This window comes from Balaenoptera musculus, chromosome 4, assembly GCF_009873245.2.
Source record: "Balaenoptera musculus isolate JJ_BM4_2016_0621 chromosome 4, mBalMus1.pri.v3, whole genome shotgun sequence".
In the NCBI taxonomy this organism is placed as follows: Eukaryota; Metazoa; Chordata; class Mammalia; order Artiodactyla; family Balaenopteridae; genus Balaenoptera; species Balaenoptera musculus.
This window is the reverse complement of record NC_045788.1, coordinates 67,258,821-67,280,415: the sequence shown is the minus strand read 5'-3', so window position 1 is coordinate 67,280,415 and position 21,595 is coordinate 67,258,821. Positions and strand designations below refer to the sequence as shown.

The window sequence follows — 21,595 nt, the reverse complement described above, 5'->3', positions numbered from 1 at the left end:
AATAAATGAAATTGATTTATCTGTATTGAGGTGGATGGACCTAGAGACTGTCATTCAGAGTGAAGCAAGTCAGAAAGAGAAAAACAAATACCATATGCTAACACATATACATGGAATCTAAAAAAAGAAAATGGTCTGAAGAACCTAGGGGTAGGACAGGAATAAAGACGCAGATGTAGAGAATGGACTTGAGGACACGGGGAGGCAGAAGGGTAAGCTGGGATGAAGTGAGAGAGTGGAATTGACATATATACCCTACCAAATGTAAAATAGATCGCTAGTGGGAAGCAGCACATAGCACAGGGAGATCAGCTTAGTGCTTTGTGACCACCTAGAGGGGTGGGATAGTGAGGGTGGGAGGGAGATGCAAGAGGGAGGGGATATGGGGATATAGGTATACATATAGCTGATTCATTTTGTTATACAGCAGAAACTAACACACCATTGTAAAGCAATTATACTCCAATAAAGATGTTAAAAAAATAAAATAAAATAAAATGGTAGCTGAAATAAATCTCTATGTGTATTTTAATTTATTTCTGAACTCTATTCTGTTCCATCTATCTTTTTGTTTACATGTGTCAGTACCGATTTTTGTAAATTTTTATACTTTTATAATGTCTTAATATATAGTAATTTAGTGCCTCTTTAATTGTTCTTTTTCAGAACTTCCTTAGACATTTTTGGTAACTTTTTTGTTGGCAGTTGTGTTGGAGTTGTTTTATTTATATAAATACTGAAATATACTCTGTTTAAAAGTAAGTTGCAATTATTATGAGACAGGGAAAGCTTTATGCCCAAGGTTGGGTTACACCTGGGACTGAAAATGATGTATTGGAAAAGAAGAGCAAAGAGGACCAACAAAGGGAAGAAAACTAATAAATTTTCCAAAAAAAAAATTCTACAAAACAAACAAACAAACAAACAACCCAGAAGTACCCTGGAATAAAACATTCACTTGAATGTTGTAAGCTATTTCAGCAGCCAGCTAGTTTTGCAGGTCAGCATGTATTACCCTGGCTTTTAAGGGTTTGAGAAACATTATCAGTGTTCTGAGCTTAAACTGAAATCCTTGAACTTTCAGTACCTGTGAGCTTGCACCTAAAATTCCTGCTCCTGGCAGCACTTTACCAGTCACAAGGAGCCAGCATTAATGAGTGCCCTGGCAGGAAGCAGAACTTATAGAGAAGCTAACAAGTTCTGAGAAAGACGGAGATAAACACAGGCAGCAAACCACTATCTTTGAGCCTGTTGTCCTTTAAGATATGTCGAGATCCAGACTTCTAAGTGTCACTTCGGTGGTCTCAAAAACAGGAATCTTGTGTTTGCCACTATTCCAGGTAACCATCTCTCTTTCTGGGAAAAGATTTTCAAAGCTACTACTCTAAGGATCTGATTTGTTATAGATTTGTGGTTTGGGTAACAATGACTCTGACAGTTAGAAGATTTCCTTTAAGAATGTGTTACCAGAATCTTATGACATTATATATATTGGTTAAACATACAGATAACAAAATGGTTTATGACCTTAGTCCTATGTCTTCTTTATTTAGTTCTATTGCTATTGAAATATGATGTGATTAAATTTTTTTTAACTTTGTTATGCTGTAAAATTTTTAAAAATCAGAAGTGCTATTGACATAAAATGCTGTGGCAGGATTAATTTAAGACATGTTTACTGTTGCCCAAAGACATACTTGAGGTTCAACAGTTTTTCAGTGCTGAACAGTGCAGACAGAACCATCTTAGAGTCTATTTTGATTCCTCTGCTCTAGTATCTCATTCTGACTAATCCCTGCATTTCTGTATCTGTGTTTCTTGAATGCAGCATATCTGAAAGATTTAGGTATGAAGTATATTAAGACTTCACTCCCCATTTCTTGATAACTCCAAAGTCTGACATTGGAAGTGAGGTGGTAATAATGTAACACTGTGTACTTCTTGCTAGGGTTTCAAGGAAGTGACTTGAAAGTGAAATGCTGGCTTTATTTGTTTATCTGTTAAGCTGGATCCTAAATGATTTCATCTGCTCATAAATAAACTTTCTTTATGGACAAAATTTGAACGTTCATTTTCCTCTCAGTTAGTATGCAAGTCTATTTGCAGCATTCTAGCAAAAGAGAGTGCAACTCATTTTCTGTGCTTATAAATTGTTCATTACCACGCTCTCTGATGGCCAATTCATGACTCCATCAGCAACTCCACAAATCTCTTTGCCCAGACAAACTTGGTGTAATAAATATGAGGTGCTGAAGAAGATGAGTTTGGGCTTAAGGGAAAAAAAACATATCTCACACAAAATTTCCAAGTCTATGATTTTAAATTTTGTAACTTCTTACTTGTATTGATATTTGTATGTAGGGTCCAGGAAAATAAATACTTCACTGACCTTATCAACACAATTTTTAGGGCTACATATAAATAATATTCAACAATTTTTCTCATTGTACATGAAAAGGGTCTCAGTTCAAGAGAAAAACAAACCTACAAGCAAGTCCTCTAGATAGGAGTACTTTCTTTCCCGTGTGACGTGAGTTATTGTAACCTATAAGGCTCGACACAGAGGACTAAGATAATTGTGTTAGAATACTTATGGTTCGGGTCTTTTAAAACAAAGCAATCAAGGTTATTAGTTTTCCCCTCTTCTTTGATAAAGAGAAAAATGTAAATCTCAACAGGAATGTCAATGGATCTTAGGTTGACCTTAGCCTTAGAGCAGGTTAAAATCACTCCCTCCTTCATGCATGTATTTAATATCCACTAACGCTAAGAGAATGGACTTCAGTTTTCATGTAGGGAACTTGATTCCTTTGCGTGAAAATAATATTCACAAGTAATGAAGCTCCTTCCTCTAGCTAATATGTGAAAACAAAGAAAAACTGCAAGGTGCACAAAAGCTCTTTAGATAAAGCAAACTCTGCCTATAGAAAAAACAAAGTGTTTCCACACCCACCTATGGCGGTGTGTAGGATAGGAATCTGGCTCCCAGTATATATCTCCTGTCACTGCTGAGCTGGAGAATCCACCCAGAGATTTTTTTTCAATTACAATTCTGTGCACCAATAGACTCTGCTGCGGAGCTTTTAATTAAAAAAGAAAAACAAATGAAATAATATAAACCCGCATTGTCTCTAGGCACTGTTTGTATTAAAGGATTAGACATGAGATGTTTGGATTTCATTGTTCTAAACATGTGTTTCAGTTGGTGCTATTGGACTCACCATGTGAAGAAAACAAAATGTAAGTAAATAACAAGAGGCCCCATGGTTTTATTCAGCATTTTCAAAATTCAAAGAATAAAAATGTCTCAAGTCATTTGAGAAGCCCCAAATGAGTTTCAAATGATCATTATGATCATGCAAGAAAAATAAAAAGTAAATTGCTTTTAAATGCAAATGGCTCAATTTTTCTAAAAGCAGAAAAGATGCACTTTCATTATGATCAGCTTTGTTAAACAAATAAGGGGCCTAGTTGATTTCTAGGTATTTTTGCTCACTGCATTCTCCACCCTTGAAGTTTTAAGCGTCCTTTAAGTTCATGAAAGAATCATAACTTCCTCTATGACTCCATCCACATGTGTAACTCACAGGGATGATGGGAGACAATTTTCTGGATAATTTGGTTTCAAATATAAGCAAACTACCAAAGATCTAACCTGTATTATGTGTACCTTTCCAACTGCTTTTGATATGTTATGTGAATAATTGACACTATTTTCTCACTTTTCGTACTGTAGGCTTAATTCTTCTCAGAATTCTATTCGGGAGATGGGAAGAAGGTGCCATTAATAAAGCTGCTGATGATTAACGATAACTGTAATGTACTGAGACTTTGTACAAGTGTCAGAAAGCACTTCTGCCAAGCCCTATCTTCTCCTGGGAGCAGCCCTCATTGCCAGCTAGCTGTTTTTAATTATCATTGACTGTTACACTCAAGGCCGGGGTCTCCGGGCATTGTCTCCAGATTACGAGGCCATGCTGGGTGGGATGCTTTCCTTGGCCCTGGAATCCTTCACCTATTTCTGATGGATCATCCCATTATTGATCATCTGCTTATTAAACGTGTGCCACTCTTTCAGCTACTGCATGGCTCTCCATTGCTGTTTCTTTGCATGGATTTTGGACTTGTTTTTTTCTCTGTCTTCTGGTGTTGGTGACATAATGGACTTTTGACTATTGGTGTGCTTACCTAACTTTGGACCTCATGGCTGTCTCATCTTGCCCTTTCATCTTCTGCCTTTGACCCAGAACAATAGAATAAAGAAATTCATAATTGGAAAGGATCAGAAATGTTGAATCTAATTCCCCAATCAACAGGACAGGAGAATATGGTATTGAGGAACTTTATAAGCTAACTTTAGAGTCACTGAGGCTACTGGCCTTTTTTTCGGGTGAAGAAATTGAGGCCCAAAGAGAGATAGTAACAAATTAATCGCAGGACTTAAATTAGTACTTAGGTACAAACTTTTTGGCTACATCATTTTGCATGTAAATGTCTGTTATATCAGTCATTATTTAATATAATTGCTTTTGAATAAAAACAAGAAACCACCTCAAATATAATGCAAATTAACAGAAAATTAAGACAGAGAAGGCAAGAAAGTGGCTGATTTTGTGGAGAACTCGGATAAGGTAAGTAAATATATTGAAGGCAGACACAATATTTCAAATATTTTGCCACCACAGGAAGGTGTTTGTGGGATCTATTATTAGTTCTATTTACATTTTTTTTCCAGCACAAGACTAATTTTTTCTGCTCTAACCCGATCAATTTATTTATTTATTTATTTATTTTAACATCTTTATTGGAGTATAATTGCCTTACAATGGTGTGTTCGTTTCTGCTGTACAACAAAGTGAATCAGCTATACATATACATGTATCCCCATATCTTCTCCCTCTTGCATCTCCCTCCCACCCTCCCTATCCCACCCCTCTAGGTGGTCACAAAGCATGGAGCTGATCTCCCTGTGCTATGCGGCTGCCGATCAATTTATTTTTATAACAGCATTTTTAGTATAAACCATGCATTGCTAGACTTTTTGTGTATAATTTAGATATTATAAGAAATTTAGTGTATGAAATCAAACATGTCAGAGTCCCTCTGAAAAATTACACCTTTAATCTTTTCCCTTCCCCAGAAATAACCACGTACACTGATGTACATGTATGTACATAAACAGGGTATTTTACAAAACATAAATAAAATCATACACATATGGGATTCTGTAAATTAATTGCATTAATACATTGCTGATGATAGTCTACCATATTACCTGGCTTGGGGAAGTTAAGTATTTTGCTCAAGAGTAAACAAGTAAAAGGCAGAGCTTGCATCTGGGCCTATGACTGATTCCTGAGCCTGGGATTTTCACTACAAATCCACACTGCATGTCCAATATTTAGATAAAATTACACACCTGGTGAAATACCTAGGGATACACAATCCATCCATCCTTCTGGGTACTGTACAATTTACCCACCCCAGAATAATTAGGTCAGGCCACTAGTCTCTGGATGATATGGTTTGGCACCCATCCCTCCCCCAAATTATTGTAGCTGAATTGCATTCTGGCTTCTGTTAAGAGTAATTTTTACAAAAAGGACCCATGAAATTTATTATTGCATTTATTCTAAGAGTACTGTGAGAAACATTGTTTCTGTTGTTAAAGACAGCCTCTTTATGAAGCCCCATAGTTTGAATTTGTCTTTCGTTTCTATAGCTGGAATAGTTGTGCATTTGGTGAATAATGCTGCCTGTTTTTGTTAATTTTAGAGGATACTATATAACCAATTCTCTCTTTCATCCTATTAACTGCTAGAAAGCTTAAGCCAGATCTGGAGTTCAGTACTAATTTTATATATGGGATTTACTATATTCAGTTTACAAACTGATCTCACTCTTGGTTTATTCTCTTTGTCTGATACTCTCTGTGCTCTCATTTCTAATTTTTTTTTTTTTTGTATTTTTAGTATTTTCTTAAAGCATTTTGGAACACAGGATATTGAATCCATTCAGGCAGTAGTCCACGTAGTAATATGAGGCTAGAGATGACTTTTACTCTCCCCAGTTACGATGCTGCATGGTGGTAAGAGACATGAACTCCACAGCCAGACCATTTGGGTTTAAAGCCTGTCTCTGCCACTTCCAGCCATGTTATCATGAACAAGTTACTTAACCTCTTTATGACCGAATTGTCTCAACTGTAAAGTGAGGATTATAATAGTGTGACCCCACTTTATAGCATTTTAAGTTTGAAAATGAGTTAATTCATATGAAGTTATACAACTGGTTTAGAAGAATGCCCAGCACAGGAAATTATGGATAATTCTAGTAGAGAAGCCAATGAAACAACTTCGCACTCTTCTTCTATTTATCAAAGTAATGAATTTTCAATTAATCTTAGGTCCACAGATTCTCAGCACTGAGAAAAAAAATTAAGATCAACTAGTTTAACCATCCCTATAGAGCAGGAATTATCTCCATACATCAAAGTAGGGCACTGGTTGTTCTGGAAGGGACAGAAATTATCTCCTTCGACACCTACTTCTAGAGAGCTCTGATGATTGGAAATGTCTTCCTTAAATGTTATATTCAGCTTTCACTTCTGGATTTTTTTTAATCTTTTTGGCATCCTCATCCTAATTTGATCAAGCATAAGTAAATCTCTGAGTAAATAACTTTTTCTACACTGAAGATCTTGCACCTAAAATTTGAATATTTAAAATATTGATACTGTTCAGACACTTTTAATTTCTTTTAAGAACTCAAAAAATTTCTGTTTAAAAATTGAACTTGTGAAAGACATGGAAACAATGGTGAAGAAGGAGTGGACGTGGAGTCAGAAGACCTCTATTCTAGTTTAAGTTCTTTGGTCAGGTAGTGACCTCCCCATTTCCTTTCCCACTGTGAGTGTCTGTTGCATAGTGTGCAAAATCCTAAAGGTGAAATAAATGATACCAAAGGAGCCTGCAGTTTTGAAATTGTATGACCACTTCGCATTTCTCCAGCTAACTGCTTCCTGGCCATTTTATTGCATATCAGTAACTTCACCAGTGTGTGCACAGGGTCAGAAAAAGGAAGTAAAGTAAATAAGTTTGGATAATTGTTAGCACTTGAAAAAAATATTGAGTGGCTCAATAAGAGCCACTCAATAATTGACACTTATTGAGTGTCAAAAAGAAATGATATAAGGTAGTTAATATTTAGAATTGACATTTTAATAAGTATATGGTTTATTTTTAAATGTAAAGAAGAGAAGCGGAGATTTATATATGGAGGAAGATAAAGGAATCCATACTTTTTTCTGGTCATAAGCTTAGATTTCAAGATTCAAAACCAAGAACCTTGAGCTGTTTTATTGAGCCAGGACACCAGGAGAATTTCCTTACATACATCTTTAAAGTGGCATACTACATTTTAAAGATTTTTTGTATTTATAATATACTATGTAAAAATTTTATGACTACAAAGGTGATGCATGTACATTATAAAAATTCAAACAATATAGAAATACTGAAAATATAAAGTGCCTCACAATACCATCTTCAAGAGAAGCAAGTATTGTTAGTAATTTGGTATATATATATACATACTAACTGTATAACACCTATGTAGTGAAATCATTGTATTTACATAAAAGGAAATATACAAAGTAGAATTGAGTTCTCTGTATTATTTTATTTAATTATAAATATAAATCTATATTCTCTTTGATGAATGGGTAATATTCCTTTATAAGGATGTTCCATTAATTATCTTTATAATCCTTTATTGATGATCACTTGTTTTAGGATGTTTTTGAAATTTATACTTCAGCTGCCATTTTTCCCCCTGCCATTTGTACCTATGTACTTGGTTAAACGCTCTAGGTGCACACACACAAAAAAGTCTTGTCATCTGGGTGACTGATGTTTGTCTTAAATGTTTGTGGTAAAATTTTTAAGTTGATACTTCACATATTTTAAAAAGTCATTTCTGACTAGTATAATAAAAAACATGACACACTGCCTCTTTAGAGATGCTGGGAGCAATAAATTAGCTGACATTTAAAAATGCTTTCAAGCTGAAAAGTACTAAGTATTATTTTAGCAATGGCTGAAGAAGACATGATTAAGCACAGCTCCATCTCAGAAGTTTATCAGGCTGTGATGAATGGTTTTCCACTATTTAATGCTACAATACTTTAACAGCGGCCCATACAGCAAGGTGTGAAAAAGTTCCATCAGCAAACATACATTTAGTGCCCGTGTCTGATATAGTGAGGGTCTCTGGAATGAATAGCACTTGAGTATCTATCCCTGGGGAGTTAAACCTCCTGAAAATTACACTGTGAACTTTGTTTTTGTGACATCTTTTTAACCTAAACCCAGGAATGACTGAGTTGTGCCTAGATACAAAAATGGTTTAACCATCCTAATGGAAGATCAACTTCTAACTCCTTGGTAAATGGTATGTGTGACCACACACACCCATTTTCCTTTTATTCTAATTTTTTTTCTCCAACCAGGTTACAGGCCTGGTTTAGTAAAATCCTCCTTACCAAGATATTAAAGGATAATAGAGATTATGAAATTTCCCTGGAGAATTTGCATTTTGAAAAACTCTAGGTCTCTGAATAAACAGAATACTGCGATGGTTATCTGCCTAATGCCTAACACCTATGACACGTTAGCCCTGAAAAGTTAGTCACTACCTTCTCAATGCACAACAGTATTTGTAACTCTAGAATCAAGTCTATTACAGTGCAGTTATCTGCTTACATATCTGACAGTTTCACATTTACCTGTATTCTCAGTGCCTTAAATGAAGTGGACATTCAGTAAACATGTGTTTAATTATGGGGAGTGCAGTGAGTAGGTGATTGTTGAGGAAACAAGTGTGGTCAGAACAAATACTATGGTCCAGAAGAATAATCCTTGTCCATCTAGAGGTCCAGCACTAACTGCTCTTCCTTTATTACCAGGTGCACAAACTATAAAGATCAGTACACAAGTGGCTGGTATATCTGGTAAGGACATCCTCAATTTGTGTTATAAAACCTTTGGTAGTATATGGGGCTTCCCTGGTGGCGCAGTGGTTGAGAATCCGCCTGCCAATGCAGGGGACACGGGTTCTATCCCTGATCTGGGAAGATCCCACATGCCGCAGAGCAACTAGGCCCATGAGCCACAACTACTGAGCCTGCGCGTCTGGAGCCTGTGCTCCGCAACAAGAGAGGCCCTCGCACAGAAACGAAGACCCAACACAGCCAAAAATTAATTAATTAATTAATTAATTTAATAAATAAATAAATTAAAAAAATAAAAAAAACCTTTGGTGGTATATGACACTCCTTTTCCTAAATAATTGAGATAAAATATGACATCACAGAGCATAAGAAAACTTTAGGGCTCATGTAGATCAACAGAAACATCACTTTCAGGTTGTTGGCCAGTGTTTACTTAAACACTTCCTATGACAGGGAACTTACTATTTTTAAGAATAATAGTTTATTCCCAAATTGGATATTTTTAAAGGTAAAATCATTGTTCTTTATCTTGAAATCTCCCAAAATGACTCCTCCACTGATTTGAGTTCTGACCTTAAAAGCCATTCAGAATATGACAAAAAAGGATTGTTATAACTTCCTAAACCTTGGCTTCTGTATTTTCAAAACTAAACATTACCAGTTCCCTCAATTAGATGGTTAGCTCCTCAAAGACAGAGACCCTGTCTTGTCAACCTGTGAATCCCCAGCTCCAACATCTAAAATCTATTTGGTCACTTACGTATTAGTTGAATGAATGAATGGATGGCTGAATAGAAGGAATAATGGATGAATGAGTTAAGGAATCAAGATGCTGCTCCTTTGAACAACTCTCCAATTTCTAAAGAGAAAACAGTTAAGATTACCTGGCAAGACTGACCCCCTCTAAGCTCAGAGAACATTCCAGAGTCAGTGAAAATGTATGAGTGGTGGTGGGGGATTGCTTAAGGAATTTGGCTTCCCAGATGGCTTGCATCCAGTCTTGCTGAGTTTTTGCCCCTTTCTGGGAAGTAGCAGGAGCTCTTAACTTCCCACCATGCTCCAGCTCACTCCTCCCCTTCTTCTTCTGCCATAAGGTTCTTGCTGCTGATTTTCCTGGTGGCTCTTCTCTGTGGAGCAGTGCTCTTCTGCCTCCAGTGGTGGCTGAGGAAACTCCAAAATGGTCCCCGAAGACGCACCATGGCTGTTTTTGCTGTTGGAGACTTGGACCCTGTTTATGGTAAGCTGTCTACACACTTCTAGACTTCCTCTTTGGAAACCTTATAGTTTTGTGTGGGTTGAAAAGCTAATCTATGAAAAGCAGATTTGTAAACATAGAACAAGACATGGTTTATTGAAGACTCAAAGGCATGCACTGGGGAGAGAGTCTAAATGAGAAAACTTCAGAAGAAAAAGACCCCAAAAGAAAAAAAAAAAAAAATGTGTCCTGGGGAAGTGACTCAGAGTTGAGTATGGGGATAGAACCTAAACATGTCATTCAGTCAACAAGCAGAAGGGAAAAGATACACAGGGCTGGCCACTCCAAGTGAATGGTAAGGTTTAAGGTACAGAAGAGCATCTCTGGGCTTTTGATATCCATCTATCCTACCCCGTGTTCATAGTCTCATTTACAAAGCTCTCCATGTCTCACTTACCCTCAGTAATATTGAACAACAATTTTCAGATTGTCTGCTGCCACTGCAGAGCCTGAAATACTGGAATAGGACAGGCGAGTGTCAATACTCATGTCCTTTCTCCCCAGACATACTGGCGGCATCCTGATCCTGTCTTCTCCCAAACCCCACCCCCCAAGCCATGCCTTTCCTATTATTTTCCAGTCTGCATTAAGAGGTATGAAATGGAGGAAAGTATGGTCTTGAGTTATTTGTAATTGCCAGCCTCAGCTGTAAATAGAGAAATGATAATTTTCTGATTTCTGGCAAGTGACAATTGATAGTTTATTTCTTCATGTTAAGCAGTGTCCTCAACCAGAGACCATCTGTTATGAGTCTTTCCAGTTAAGGCACTGCATTGTATACTACAGTTGCCTCAAGAGTGCTTGGTAGAGATTAACAGCTGCCCTTCAGAAATTTGGATCAGCATAAGATTTTCAACAGAGCAGGAGATGTCCTGGGAAAACTAACAGCTAAATAGGAAGTGGGGTAAAAATAAACTAAAATGTTTTAATATCAAAATTCAGTACTTAGATTTTTTTAAAAGTTATTATTTAACAGGGAAACACATTGTCAATTTGAGAAATGGTTATTTGGGGAAGAATAATTAAAGTCTCCAATGAAAATAGCTTTTTCTCCTAAAATCAAAAACACTTTCCACTGAGCGTACAGGGAAATAGGGTCACTGACCTTCTAACAAAATACGTTAGTCAAAGGGATCAACATGGTCACACTGGTCTATTTTTCTTTATCTAACAAGAGGTATTTAATAAATAAATGCAATTATGTTTCTTCCAACTTGACCTGAGTTCCTAAAGAGGAAAATCCACAGTGGTCTTTTCAGCCCTCTCTCATTCTGAGGGAGACTCTTTCACTAGATGGCCTTGAAGCATAAAAAAATTTGTTTTTAATTTTCAGTAAATAAGCTACCCAGTTAGACTGTTATAACTTTTCAGGCAGTTTATGTGCCACAGTTAAATCCCCATTTATCTAATGTTTTTGTATTTCCTGGATGGTGGTTTACATACATGCTTTTGAATTTGTCTGAATTTCCCTGAACACATATGAGTGTGAGAAAAGGAGTCAAGACTGAGATAGTACTTCAATAATCTGCATGTAATAGCACTGAGTGCAGTGAGTTACATTAGAGTCACATTCTCTACATTACCCTGAAGTCATTATGGACAGAAGAAAATATGTAGGAAGAAATTGTTTAGAATATATATATATATCTCACAATTTAATTCACACCTACCAAGTACTAGGCACTAGGTCAGGGGCTTCTCGGATATTATCTCTAATTCCTAAATACCAACTCAGAAAAGTGGCTTTTACTTCCGATAGAGGATGTTATCTACTTTTCTCACTCTACTGTATAAATATACCCCATAAATCTTTGCTGCAGTCCAACTACAGATTGTCCAGAATTGAGGGTAGAGAACAATGAAAATTTAGGCAGGGCACACATGGCTTAGCCACATTACCCCTGGACACTAAGTACGGCTCTATATCCTGAACCTCCAGACATTTCCATTGGGTGATTCCGCGATGGTAGGTATTGCTCTCCAGAATCCTCACTTCCTCCCTCATTCCCTTCCTCATTCTATCCTTTCCTCCCTAATCCCTCGGGTATAGCTCTGGCTCTTCTTTTGCGCAAGGAACATTTAACTATTTCTCAGCTTAAATTGCATTACCAAGTTCACTTCTGTTGATATTCATCTCAGAGAATACAACCTCAGTGGCCTCTTCGCGTTTATTTTTATCCTCACCTATGCTGAGATCAGTGTTGGGTTCTCCCACCCACCGTCCACCTCCCATCCTGTCCTATGGAAACCCAGGGTGGCTGTACAGGCAGTGAAGAGCCATTCACATCATCTTTGATGTGGATATGGCTCTCAGAGCTGTGCTTCTTGCCATTCCTGTTTCTGCCCTCCAAAACAAAACACAAAAGAGTAATTTAGGAAGTGGTATTCTCTGTGATCTCTAGTCACCTCTTCTTAGCTAGTAATTTCTGGAAGTAAACTCTAGAGAACCAATATTTTAAGGTAGTCTGAAACCCAGACCCACACTGGATTTCCTTTCCACACTGGATTCTCATTACACGTTTACTTCTCCAGACAAACGATCCTCCCTACCTACTATTTCCATAAAAGGAGGTGCTCTCCAAAAGAGAAGTGAGGGAAATACTACGGGATCTTTTTATGGCTACAGAGGAAAGTAAGGGTCGAACCACAGCTTCTACCTTCACAGCCCTGAAAAAGTTTGTGCTCCCAGCTTAGAGCTGAGTCCACTACTGCTGGATTCATCCGTCTACACTGCAGCTTATGGGTTTGTACTTCTGAGTCTTCCCTATAGCCTCTGTTCAGAAGCAGGAAAGGAAAATGAGAACTCGTTTGAAAAATACTGGTGACATATTAGAATATAGGGTTTCTGGACTCCCTGCCACCCCTTGAGCACAAAGGGGCAGATAGGACCTTCCCTCCTGAATACAGAATATGAGAAATAAGTCGTTTAAAACATCTTAAAGGTGAGACTAGATTTGATATATAAACCTCAGATTCCTCCGAGACCTTCGTTTTATTTCTTCAAAAGTTATTTCATGTTATTCCCATTATTTGCTGAATATATTAGTTGAAATAGCTCTGCTCTTCTGACCTGTGGGTCAGAAGTCTGACCCCCAGGATCCCATGAAAGCTGCCCTCAACTGAGAAGAGCAAAGAGGAGAATTTTGACTGATTATCAGAGGCTGGAATGGAGTGAACTTCACTGATGTTGAAATATATAAAATATGAAATTTCTTTCACTTGGAATTCCTGACAATATTTCATGGCTCAGGTAGGCAATTATCTTGATTAGAAATATTAAAGAGAGAAAGGGAAACACTTGGCTTGGGAATCCTTGTAAAATGTGTTTAAGGAAAGCCTTGCCAGCCCAGCCCATCACAGTGTCTGATGAGATTTCTCTCTGGGAAAGGTCCCTAGGAATCTTAGCCAAACACCCAGACCTCAAGAGCATCTCCTGGACCAAGAATCATGCCTTTTCACAGTTCTCTGCTGGCTCGGTGATCAGATCTCTCAGTTTTCCTTCCCCTTTTATAGGATCTATGTTTCCATGTCATAACACGTTATGATGAAGCTCTTTATGCACCAATAAAAGGAGAATTAATCTCTCTGATATTCCTGTGGAGGTTAAGGAGGAAGGGGAGGTATTGGTGGAGAAAAAGGAGAAGGAGGAAGACCAAAATAAGGTCAAGAAAGTGCAGGAGGAGGGGAAGAATGAAGAGCTAAAGGAGAAGGAACTTACAGTTTGAAGTTGGAGATATTTTAAAGGCAGAAATTAAACCTATTTATTTTATACAAGCCCTAAAATTATGCTATTTTTTCTTCTTCAGGCCCACCTCCTCTTCTTGGACCCAGGTCCAGGGTCTCCTAAACAGTTCCTTCTTCTGTTATTTTCCTGCCCCTACCCCCGGCTCATCTTCTGAATCCAGTTTTCCCTTACCATCTCTGCTCTAAGCCCAGAAGGGATCCATTCTGTGCTCTCCATCTTTCTGAATGGGATCATCCATGAAGTAGTCTCTGAGACCTTCTTGCTCTCTTCTCTCAACCATCAGAGCCTAACAGTTCTGGTATAATTCATTTTTTTTAGCACCTATCTAAGGGGTAAAAATAATTTAGTGTTTCAAAGCTTTCTTATCTCATTATATTTCCTACTTTAATGATGCTTTGGACAACCTCCTTTCTGATAATTCAACAGAAAACATAGGAGATTTTCTTTTTTCTTTCCCCAAATGTATACATGGAGAATGAGAACACATATTGGACCATAGAAAGTGATTTTTTAAAAGGATGTATGCAAATTTTTAGTAAAGATGGAAAAGAAAAGGAGAAAATTATTAAAATTCTCACACAAAAATCCATATCCCAAATATCTATTATTTGTGATCAATGCTCTCCACTTTATAAGTCTATACAGGCAGGGTGAAGAGGTAGAAAATACAAGTGATTTAAAAAAAAAATGTTTTGGGTTTATTAGATTAATTGCTTTATTTTTTTAATTTGTATTTAAAAATAAGTCGTGACAGAGGAGTTTTAAAATTTATTAAAAACAATTTTTTTTTCCAAATTCACCAAAAATATGGATGAAAATAAGTTTTCATTGGAAATAAGGTTGTGAAGCTGAATGAAAGCCCTTATTTACGAAGAATATGACATTTAAAGATAATGAAGAGAAAGAAGTTTGGGGTTTAGGAGGTGACAGAAGAACAAAAGGCTTGAAGCAGAAAAAAAATCTAGTGTTCATTAGAGAAGAGAGAATTTAAGAGCTTAGGAGAGGGGTCCCAACCATTATCTGTCTTAAAAAAAGATAAGCTTTAACAAAAAATAATAAGTTACTATAAAATCTACATGGAATCCTTTTCTTCCTACCTCACGTGGATCAGAGCTGGGTCCCTGATGAGGCAGCAGGCAGGTCCCATGCCTTTCCTGAGAAGACAGCAAGGTGAGAGCCACAGAGACGCCCCTCCTGGGACTCATCCTGGCTGAGCTCCTCCTTGGCCTGATCTCCTTGATAATGCTGCCTTTCAACTATCCAATCTCCCTGACCCCATTTCTTCTGCAATTTCAGAAATAATCTTACCTTTTTCTTATTTCAGGGCAAATAGAAACACTAGTCTTCCAGCAATGATTAAATGTGAGTGCTCCAATTTGCAGAGGGGAAGGAGGACTGGACAGAGTCAGGCAAAAAGCTGGTCCTTACACACTCTGCTCTCATCTACCTTCCCCTCTCCCAGGATCCTGTCTGATTTTAGGATCCTTTTTGAAATGTCATTTTCATGTACTTTGTGTTCTTCATGTAAATATTCTGGGACTCATTGTAGGAAAGGAATGAGAGTATTTCCTTTATACACTGTCATGCACGGGCATGATAATAGTAATGGCTCACGTTTATTGAGCACTCATGTGTCATGCGCTGGGCTAACCCTTGACATCTCTCATCTCGTTTATTCTTCCCTACAACTCCGTGAGGGGTTCACTAACATTCTGAACATTAAAGATGAGGGAACAAAGGCACTTAGAGATTAAGCAACAGAGTAGATGGTAGAATAGTGACTCAAATTCAGGCAATCTTAGCCACCCCCCTGTAAGAGAACAGAATGACACAGAGAAGGGAACAGAGCAGAAAGAGGAAGACAGGCATGTTAAAATAAGCTAAGTCCATTGGAGTGATTCTTAATGACTTGGGGAATCTGAAACCTGGTTGTAAAAACTTGGCAGTGAGTGTATTTTACAAAATTAAAAAACAAACTCTAATATCTTTACCAACAGCTCTGTCAGAACCATAGGATTTTTGTAGGCATTTTTAACTGAGCTCTCTCAGGTTCTTAATTTGTCAAAAGATAAAAATAATACCTGTCCCCCTCACAATCACATGATATTGTATGTAAACATGCTGTGAAAAAAAATTGAAAAGTGTTATATGTTCAATTTTACAAAAGCTCTCTGAGCTTAGTTCTGTTTATCAAATGAACGCCCTGTGCTTTTCACAAGTTTAAGAGCAATGGGCAAATTTGTAGTAAGGAAATAACAGTAAAACTTTTCTATCACATAGAGCAAGTGTCAATACCTTGTTGCTTGGAGCATGATATTAATAATGGTAGTGGTGGAAATAAATGTGAGCTAATAATTGTGTCGAGTCAATCTGGTCAACGACTCCAGGTACAATGATAGCCAAATGACCTCTGACTTTGTATTGGATATGCCAGGAGCAGTTCATCTGGAAAATGGATAGTACTTACTACTGGTATCCATACGGAGGGAAGTACTGAGTCAAGTCCACTTTGCCAGTGTTAACTCTGTTTTATCAAGACCCTCGGACTTAGCCTACATCATCCTAAACTTCCTAACTATTCAAGGCTCTAGCTCCAAGAAAGTTTTCATTCGTAATCTCTGTGTTGTAACATTAGTAAGGATAATGATTAAATCATTATTTAACCATTAAGATAGGATAGTTTGGGAAATACTATTGTAAATAAAAGAAAATGCATCATACTCCTAGCATAGTACAGTTCTTGCTATATAGTAGTAATGCTAATACTATTATCACTACTAATAATAGTGACAATCAATTTTAATATGTGTCAGGCTTTGTTTTAAGCACTTTACATTCATTTAGCCTTGTTTTTATAGATGTAGATACCATCACTAGATTTTTATGGCACAACAGCAAACTGAGGTGTAAAAAATTGTGTAATGACCTAGGAGTAGATTATTCAATTAAATAAATAACCCCTTAAGAAAAGTGTTGAACCAGGAGGTGAGATTTATATTCTAAATATGACCCCACCCTTCACATAGTATAATAATATTTGAATTATTATACTATGGAAATTCATGGTTCTAAATAAATAGAATGCACTCCATAGTAATAATTTTGAGTAATCTACATATGGATTCCAGTGAAGCAGCTATTGCCTAATATGTAACTACACTTGGAATCATTTTAATAATTGTGGCATGTTCTTTGGAATCTTCTCAATGGTATTGAATCTTAATCCTTTAAGAAAGAGGTCAGCACATTTTTTATATTAAAGGCCAAAATATGTTTGACTTTGCAAGCGTATGGTCTCTGTGTGGACGACTCACTTCTGCAATTATAGTAGAAAAAGCAGCCAGAGACAATATGCAAATGAATGAACATGTTTGTGCTATTTCAATTTAATATACAAAAACAGTCAAAGGGCCAGATTTAGTTTAAGGGTGTAGTTTCTTTTTTAAAGGTGAATTTATGGTTGTTATTATTGTTTTGGGAAAAAGAAGCCAAATCATTCCCAGAAAGGTAAATACCCCTGTGAATAAAAGAAAAAATATAAAGAGAGAAATGGCTATAAAATATTACTGTTGACTTCCTGTGTAACTCAAAAACAGTCTTTCAAGCCAATACTAATAGAAGACTTCCCAAAGAACTATTGGAATAAGTACATGATCTCTCAAGGTGATCAGTTTAAGGAAGAAAATGTTTGTTTTTTGATATTTAATGGCTTGTAGTGTGCATAATCTAAAGTCAAGAGCTTTGATTTCAAAATTTAAAATTTGAGAGTGCCTTTCATTTTTGCATGTGTGTACTTTAATTGCAAACTTTTCACAACTTGATATTTTTACTATTCATCATAGAGATGTTGAAATTAATTAATTGTGTTAGTTGCAGTTTACAGAGCATACATATAAAATAATGAAGTTCAGAGGTAATACTTTAACGTTTCTAGTGATATTCGCATATCTCATGATGGAAGCATTAGCTAAAATGCCATTAATGTTTACAGGAATCTTGTCTTCTGATCTTCCAAAAGGGATATTTCTTCTAGTTTCAGCTGTTAAGTTGTAGATGCTTCTTGATGACTTAGTCAATGATGGTCTAATCGGTTCATGAGAGCAAATTTTCTTGCTGTAATGACTAAAACTATCATGGCAGAGAGTGATATGGTTGTAAATTTTTTCTCAAGGGAAAAAACAATTTTCTGTTGCTCCAGTGATCCAAGAAATGCCAGATTTTATTAGGCAGTTCATGTGCTTCCGTTTTATGCTGACTAGAAAGATTATGTCTCCACCTTTCTCTTTCCAGGGACAGAAGCAGCTGTGAATCCAACTGTTGGAATGCACCTTCAAACTCAAAATCCTGAACTGTATCATGTTCCATGTTTTGGTGCTTTAGGCCCCCCACCTCCATATGAAAAAATTCTAAAATCAAGCCGATTTTAGATCTGGATGATTAATTGAAACTATTAGAAATATTTTTAATTCCAAAACATAAAATTTAAGAACAGTTCTTTCATTTAGTGGGAATTCCTAAAGATCAATTAATGTAGTCTAAAAAAGGACAAATAGACAAAAGCATGAATGTAGGAAAAGAATTTGGGGCATGGAGATGTTTCCGTAGTAAATTAGTGGACTCTTGGTATGTCACTGCTGCTTTATACTTTTATGCTCCTAATCAAGTTTCTCCATGTACTCAAATAGGCAGTACTTAACTCAAGGAGTGGCTTCCATTAAGTTTAGGATTCCGCTGTCGTACACATCACAAATTTTTCTGCCTCAATCTCTATTTTAATTTGACCTCTTCCCTAGTACGGAGTGAATAAAATTATCATAATTTAACAGTGACCCAAATAGAGATGCATACATGTCCAGACCCAGAACCAGAAAGAGAATATTTGAATTAGGGTGAGGGGAGAGAGTAGGAAGAAGGACCATTTGGAGTTGAAGGGTGAAGGATGAATGAAGAGGAAGATTAAAAGTTCAAGGAGTTGTATGTCACAGTCTGAGAAGGGAGAAAGTGTTGATTGAAGCTGAAGGAGACCACTTAAGCTGTGAGGCACATGTAATCCCACAGTGTGGAGAAGCAGAGGCTCCCATTTTATATGAGTGAGTGCAGACTCCAGAGCCCAAGACCGGTGCCTCAAGACTTGACATTTCTTAGCAAACCATGGTAAGAACCCTTGGCATAGATATCAGTATTCCCATTGAGGACTCTACCTACAGAAGTAGCAGTGAGATATCATCAAGTGACATTTTTGCAGTGGCCATGAGCAAGGGGTCCAGAAAAGACATCCATGGCAGACGCCATATGGTCTTTGTTGAACGGAACGGTTGACATCTTCACTTGTTAGTCTAATATACCTTTCAAATTTAACTTTGACCAAGCTTATCTCCTAATTTCTTCCCAAACATGTTTATCCAAACCTTCCCTATCTCAATTGATGGTAATAGCAACCTTCCAGGTGCTCAGACCAAATAACTTGAGCCTTGAATTTTCCGTTTATGTGACTTCCTACATCAGGAAATGCCTTAGCTTGGCTCTACCTTCAGAACAGTTCTAGATTCTAAACATTTCTTACTCCATCTCTGGTGTGAGCCATGTACTGTCAGTTCTTCCCTGGATTACTGTAATAGCATCTAAATGGGTCTGTTTGCTCCCAGCTTTGCCCTCCTATATTCTGTTTCCAACACAGTAACTAGAGTAGCATTTCTTATAGCATAAGGAGGATCATGTTCCTTAACTAAACTCCAATGACAACACATCTCACTCAGAAAATGACAAAAGTCCTCGACACATGGCCCTAGAGGATCCATATGCCTCTCAGTTCTCCTTTCTAGTGACTCTCGCCCTTACTCATTTGCTCCAGGAACCCTGCCCTCAAACCTGCCAGGCTGTACCTGACCCCCATCTGACCTTTCCTGCCTTAGCGCTTTCTGTTCCTTTTGCCTGCAAAACTCTTCTCCCGGATATCAACATTGCTTCACGCCTTCACCTCCTGTAAATCTTTGTTTGAAAGTCACTTTTTCAGTGAGGTCTGCCCTGATTACCCTACTTTAAATTGCAATTTCTCCCAACCCTAGCACTTTCACCTCCTTGTCTCAGGTACACTACTCCTTTTCCCATAACATCTATTGTCTTCTACTTATCATCTTCTACTATACTGCATAGTAAAATTCTGTTTATAATCTGCTGTCGGCCTTCCCTTGCTAGAACATAAATCCATGAAGGGAGGGATCTTTGTGTCATACACTAATTTATATCCCAAGCCTCTAAAGCAGCCTGGCACTTAGTATGTATTCAAACAATTTTATAAGGAAAGCTCACTAGTTCTCGAAATTTCCAAAAATAACTGGACAGGAATTTGACGGGAATGAAGCCTTACAAAAGTGACTGTGGCTAAGAGCCAGGGACAGCTGACAGTGCTGTATAACTTTAAGTTATACATGGTAGATTGAACATATCCATTCTCTTCTTAAACCCATGAAGATTATAGTAAAGGAGTAAAAGGGCTTTTGAATTCACAAGAACAAAGAGAGTGGCAAGAAGATGATGAAGAAAATTAGCAACAAGTTTTAGTACATGGAAAGATGTCTAAGATAGATAAAGATAGATAAATCATAACTGACTGGGGTTTCAAGTTTCTCCGCTATGCTAAAGGACTTATGGAAAGAAACAGAATAATCAAGCAAATTCCTGCTGTACCAATGCAGAAATGCCCAAGAGTTAGAGGCAAGAGAGGTGAAGAGAATTTTGGGAATGATGATGAACTTCATCTACAGGAAGATAGCATTGAAGCAGCCTAGAGAAGAGCCAGTTCCAGTCAGAACATGACAGTGAATAGCTATAGGAGAATAAGAGGTAAGATTAAGGAAAAATCTGTAATGAAAATGTGGTGATAAACTAACGATTGGTAAATAGAAAGTGAAGAAACTGAAAAAACAAGGTGATTATAAATCTATGAAAAACAAAAGTTGGATTAACGGCCCAAATGGTTAAGTTGTGAATAATGTAAATAATTGATGTTGAATTATAAAATGAGGGTTATTCATATTGACAGTGTAGGCAGAGGAGGAAAGTTTGGATGAGGGGAGGTGGGTTAGGGTTAGAAAGTATATCCTAATCTCAGATTGTGTGGAATCAATGAATAATATCTAAATTTTTTTAAAAATCAAGAAATAGTAGTAAAGTACATCATGTGGAAATATCATAAATATCTGAAACAAAATGCCAAAGAGTTGAAAATTATTTCCTCAAGAAGTAATATTTGGAGATAATGCTGTGTGGGAACAGGTAGAGCAGAGATGTGTTGATTTTCATCATGAGCCTATAGTACTATTTGACTTTTAAAACTGAATGCAAGTGTTACTTTAATAAAAATAAAGTTACACAAATAAAGGTTTGGCAGATTTATACTTTTCAGTTGCAAACAAACAGAGGAAATCATATCACAAGGAAAAATGTTAAACATAAGTGTCTTTAGGTGGTGGGGCTACAGGTGATTTTGTTTTTTATTCACTTTTTTGGATTTTTCTAATTGCTCAATAACATGTGTACATTACTTTTATAATTGAAAATCTCAGCAAAATTCTATTTTAAAAAA

At 36.9% G+C, this 21,595-nt stretch overlaps 1 protein-coding gene across 2 annotated transcripts; it reads left to right on the top strand.

Moving 5' to 3' along the window:
• Positions 1 to 1,136: 1,136 nt before the first annotated feature.
• TMEM207 (transmembrane protein 207) lies at positions 1,137 to 21,339 on the top strand. 2 transcript variants are annotated; one of them, XM_036849579.1, is made up of 6 exons: positions 1,137 to 1,340; positions 3,203 to 3,240; positions 3,737 to 3,778; positions 8,966 to 9,010; positions 10,105 to 10,247; positions 18,301 to 21,339. In XM_036849579.1, the coding sequence occupies exons 1-6, from the start codon at positions 1,266 to 1,268 to the stop codon at positions 18,435 to 18,437; spliced, it is 480 nt and encodes a 159-aa protein (XP_036705474.1). In that variant the 5' UTR covers positions 1,137 to 1,265; the 3' UTR covers positions 18,438 to 21,339. The 2 variants fall into 2 exon arrangements, with proteins under 2 accessions (XP_036705474.1, XP_036705475.1); XM_036849580.1 differs by lacking the exon at positions 3,737 to 3,778.
• The last annotated feature ends 256 nt before the right edge of the window (positions 21,340 to 21,595 follow it).

Excerpts from the sequence above, each read along its gene's own strand:
- TMEM207 (XM_036849579.1), top strand. The coding sequence starts at position 1,266 with ATGTCGAGATCCAGACTTCTAAGTGTCACTTCGGTGGTCTCAAAAACA. Across the intron at positions 3,779-8,965 it reads ATTCGGGAGATGGGAAGAAG|GTGCACAAACTATAAAGATC; the intron begins GTGCCATTAATA and ends CTTTATTACCAG. Across the intron at positions 10,248-18,300 it reads AGACTTGGACCCTGTTTATG|GGACAGAAGCAGCTGTGAAT; the intron begins GTAAGCTGTCTA and ends TTCTCTTTCCAG.